The sequence below is a fragment of the Conger conger genome, chromosome 1 (assembly GCF_963514075.1).
Source record: "Conger conger chromosome 1, fConCon1.1, whole genome shotgun sequence".
NCBI classification, from domain to species: domain Eukaryota; kingdom Metazoa; phylum Chordata; class Actinopteri; order Anguilliformes; family Congridae; genus Conger; species Conger conger.
The window spans coordinates 82,367,076-82,372,075 of NC_083760.1; the positions used below are offsets into that span (position 1 = coordinate 82,367,076).

A 5,000-nucleotide genomic window follows, 5' to 3' on the forward strand; every position below is an offset into this window, starting at 1 on the left:
AGCCCGGCCCTGGAACATGTGGATGGGCTCCCACGGCAGGGACGGAGAGAACGAGGGAACGAGACAGAGAGAAAAAGAGAAAGACAGACGGGAGAGGAGAGCGTCTGTGAGTCTGAGAGAGTGGGTTTGCAGGGTGTAGGTATGTGTGTGTGCGTGTGTGTGGGGGGCTGGGGTTATGTAAGGAAGGCATTAAATATTTTCCATTTTAAACTGTTATGAGCTGCTAATAGATATAAATTGTTATAATTCATGAGACGCTGATCGACATAAAAAATTTACTGTTCAATAATTTAATATTCCCCTAATGTCCGTTCCTCATAGGCTGAATAATTTCCCCTTGGCATTGAGCGGCCTCTTTAATGTTTTGGCAAACAGCTGCCCTCAGACAAATGCCCCCGCGCTTCTCCCACCCGGCGGTGAAGAAGAGGGATCTCAGCGGTGAAGAAGAGGGATCTCAGCGGTGAAGAAGAGGGATCTCAGCGGTGAAGAAGAGGGATCTCAGCGGTGAAGAAGAGGGATCTCAGCGGTGAAGAAGAGGGATCTCAGCCGTGCAGAAGAGGGATCTCAGTGGTGAAGAAGAGGGATCTCAGCGGTGAAGAAGAGGGATCTCAGCCGTGCAGAAGAGGGATCTCAGTGGTGAAGAAGAGGGATCTCAGCGGTGAAGAAGAGGGATCTCAGCGGTGCAGAAGAGGGATCTCAGACAGGTGTCGTCCTGGTATATGCTAATGCGGCTGCTCGCTTTCTCCGGCCCGCCTTATCTTTGCACCTCGAAACAAGACCCATCCCCGCTCTGTGCATACCCTCATTACATTTATCAGGGAGATGTTCGGCGTAATTACACTGCAATTTAGCCTCCATTCATTTTGAGTAAATGCGCACTGTTAATTTCTCATAAATGAAGCTGAAGTGAGCAGTGATTAATGAAAGACGCATCACCTTGAATGTGAAGAATAAGCTGATGTGGTTGTTAGTTTTAGCCCAGGCCCTCGGTAACCCTGCAGGGTGTATTTATGTCCCTGAAGTGGTGGGATGTCTGGAGCCTGCCAGGAATAACTCCGCGGCGATCGCAGTGAAATCAGGAGACGGGATCACTTGGAAATCAATGAGATATGACAGCTTTGAAATCGAAAGATAAGATCACTTTGAAATCAATGAGATAGGACAGCTTTGAAATCGAAAGATAAGATCACTTTGAAATCAATGAGATATGATAGCTTTGAAATCAAAAGATAAGATCACTTGCAAATCAATGAGATGATGGCTTTGAAATCGGCAAACAGGATCACTTGGAAACCAATGAGATATGATAGCTTTGAAATCAGGAGACAGGATCACTTTTCAATCAGGATACTTGATAACTTGAAATTGTAGTAAAGTCAGGATGGGACTTGATCACCATGGGGATAAGACTCGACCACTTTGAAATCAGAAGACGTGATCACCACGGTGATAAGGATCACAGTGAGGTCAGAAGACGTGATCACCATGGTGATAAGGATCACAGTGATTCAGGAGCTGGCAGGATGATGGCACAGATCTCCAGTTGGGGCTCGGCTCCACCTCTCTCTCTCTAATTCAAATTCAAATTGCTTTATTGGGATCAAATGCAATTGTACATTTGTAATGCCAAAGAGTACATATGAATCATATTAATACAATAATATTATTACTATTATCACTCATCATTACTCCTCTCTCTCCCAACTCTGTTCCTCTCTCCCTGAACTCTATACCTCTCTTTCTGAACCCTGTTCCTCTCCCTTCCTCCCTCTCGTTCTTTCCTCTTTCTTCCTCTTATTTTCTTCCCGCTAAATCTCAAACTGTCTTTCTCTTCCCTTATACCCGTTACTCTTCCTCCGCAAGGTCGGTGGTTAGATCCCCGGTGTCGCCGCAATAAGATCCGCGCAGCCGTTGGGCCCTTGAGCAGAGGCCCTTAACCCTGAATTGCAGGGAGGATTGTCTCCACGCACGCACTAGCATCCATGCGTGAACGGGCGCGCGTGTGTGTGTGTGCCCGCCGCCCCCCCGCACACGCATGTGTGCGCTCACACGCGTGCCTTCACGTTCCGCGCGGCCGGCTCTCGAGGGAGGCCCGGCTCTTTCATGTCTTCTCTGACCGTTTTAGCCCCGAGAGCGGGATCAAAGGCGGGGGACCCCGCCGCTCCAGCACGGAGGCACCTGGAGGTCCGTGTGCAGGGAGGGGAAAATGGCCGGACCTCCGAAGCGCCAGCTGAGGCGACGCGTGTCACGGACGCTCGCAACCACACATGCAGAGCCCCACCACCATCACGCGGTCAGAGCCTCACCGCCATCACGCGGTCAGAGCCTCACCTCCATCACACGGTCAGAGCCCCACCGCCATCACACGGTCAGAGCCCCACCTCCATCACACGGTCAGAGCCCCGCCGCCATCACGCGGTCAGAGCCCCGCCTCCATCACGCTGTCAGAGCCCCACCTCCATCACACGGTCAGAGCCCCACCTCCATCACACGGTCAGAGCCCCACCTCCATCACACGGTCAGAGCCCCACCTCCATCACACGGTCAGAGCCCCACCTCCATCACACGGTCAGAGCCCCACCTCCATCACACGGTCAGAGCCCCACCTCCATCACGCTGTCAGAGCCCCACCTCCATCACACGGTCAGAGCCCCACCTCCATCACACGGTCAGAGCCCCACCTCCATCACGCGGTCAGAGCCCCACCTCCATCACACGGTCAGAGCCCCACCTCCATCACGCGGTCAGAGGCCCACCTCCATCACACGGTCAGAGCCCCACCTCCATCGTGCGGTCAGAGGCCCACCGCCATCACGCGGTCAGAGGCCTACCACCATCACGCGGTCAGAGGCCCACGCCATCGTGTGGTCAGAGCCCCACCGCCATCGTGCGGTCAGAGGCCCACGCCATCACGCGGTCAGAGGCCTACCACCATCACGCGGTCAGAGCCCCACCGCCATCACGCGGTCAGAGGCCTACCGCCATCGCGCTGTCAGAGCCCCACCGCCATCACGCGGTCAGAGCCCCACCGCCATCACGCGGTCAGAGGCCCACGCCATCGTGTGGTCAGAGCCCCACCGCCATCACGCGGTCAGAGGCCCACGCCATCGTGTGGTCAGAGCCCCACCGCCATCACGCGGTCAGAGGCCCACGCCATCGTGTGGTCAGAGCCCCACCGCCATCACGCGGTCAGAGGCCCACGCCATCGTGTGGTCAGAGCCCCACCGCCATCGTGCGGTCAGAGCCCCACGCCATCGTGTGGTCAAAGCCCCACCGCCATCACGCGGTCAGAGGCCCACCACACGGTCAGAAACCCACGCCATCGTGCGGTCAGAGCCCCATCACACGGTCAGAGCCCCACCCCCATCACACGGTCAGAGCCCCATCACCACCGCGCGGTCAGAGCCCCACCTCCATCGTGCGGTCAGAGCCCCACGCCATCATGCGGTCAGAGCCCCATCACACCGTCAGAAACCCACGCCATCGCGCGGTCAGAGCCCCACCTCCATCGTGCGGTCAGAGCCCCACGCCATCGTGCGGTCAGAGCCCCATCACACGGTCAGAAACCCACGCCATCGTGCGGTCAGAGCCCCAACTCCACCGCGCGGTCAGAGCCCCATCACCACCGCGCGGTCAGAGGCCCACCGCCATCGTGTGGTCAAAGCCCCACCGCCATCATGCGGTCAGAGCCCCACCTCCATCATGCGGTCAGAGCCCCACCTCCATCGTGCGGTCAGAGCCCCACCTCCATCGTGCGGTCAGAGCCCCACCTCCATCGTGCGGTCAGAGCCCCAGCTCCATCGTGCGGTCAGAGCCCCACGCCATCGTGCGGTCAGAGCCCCATCACACGGTCAGAAACCCACGCCATCGTGCGGTCAGAGCCCCATCATGCGGTCAGAAACCCACGCCATCGTGCGGTCAGAGCCCCACGCCATCACCGGTCAGAGCCCCACCTCCATCGTGCGGTCAGAACCCCACCGCCATCACACGGTCAGAGCCCCACCGCTCGGAGCGCGGTGAAATCACACGTTCTGAGATTGCTTTACTTTTTCATACTTCATTCTCAGCCCAGATCAATTCTTGTTTTTTTTTTAAAAGAACAAGTGAAACAATCTTTCAAAATTTCATTTTGCTGTTGGACTCGTTGTGCGTGTTGGCACGACGGCGGCTCCGACAGAGAGGCTCCTCCAGTCGTGCCAGAGCTGAAATGTGTTGTGTTATGAGTCCGTCCGAAGCAGCGCTTTTGGGAGCGCTTCATTTCTCCGAGGGGCCGCTCGGGAGGACGGGAGAGATGGAGGGAGGGAGGGAGGGAGAGAGGGAGAGAGAGAGTGAGGGAGTGAGGGGGAGAGGGAAAGAGAGAAGGAGCGAGGGACTGTGATGCTTTGTGCTGCAGAAGCAGTTGGGAGAGTGGAGGGGTTCAGTAACCCTGGCCTTCGTGATCTCACTCAGCGTCTGAAAGGAAGAATGGGTCTGAGGAAATACTGTCCTGCTCATAACTCATGGAATTCGCACCCACACACACACACACACATACACACACACGGATACTCTCTCCCTCTCTCTCCCTCTCACACACACACACACACACGGATACTCTCTCCCTCTCTCTCCTTCTCAAACACACACACACACACACACACACATACATGTACACACACACGCATACACTCTCTCTACCTCTCATACACACACACACGCACATACACACACATGCATACACTCTCTCACACACACACTTATATGGACACAGATGCTGTCTAACATACTTAAGAATACACATAAACACACTCATAGAGCTACAGTGCAGTCCGTATGTACTTGGGCACCATTTATGTTCTCTTGGCTCTGTGCTCCAGCACATTGGATTTTAAATGAAACTATTGAAATGCGGACCGTAACCTTTCATTTGAGAGCATTTACATCCATATCAGGTGATGTGTCGAGGAATCACATCCCCCATTTTAGGGGACCAAAAGTAATTGGACGGTTGGCTTCTCAGC

The 5,000-nt window shown here is 55.2% G+C and overlaps 1 protein-coding gene across 1 annotated transcript in view; it reads left to right on the forward strand.

Moving 5' to 3' along the window:
* The first annotated feature begins 389 nt into the window (after positions 1–389).
* Positions 390–5,000, forward strand: part of nphs1 (NPHS1 adhesion molecule, nephrin) — a 72,868-nt gene continuing 68,257 nt past the window's right edge. Inside the window, exons 1-2 of the mRNA XM_061253531.1 lie at positions 390–438; positions 2,126–3,990. Of these exons, the coding sequence (XP_061109515.1) occupies positions 390–438; positions 2,126–3,990 (1,914 nt within the window). The remainder of the gene's footprint in view (positions 439–2,125; positions 3,991–5,000) is intronic.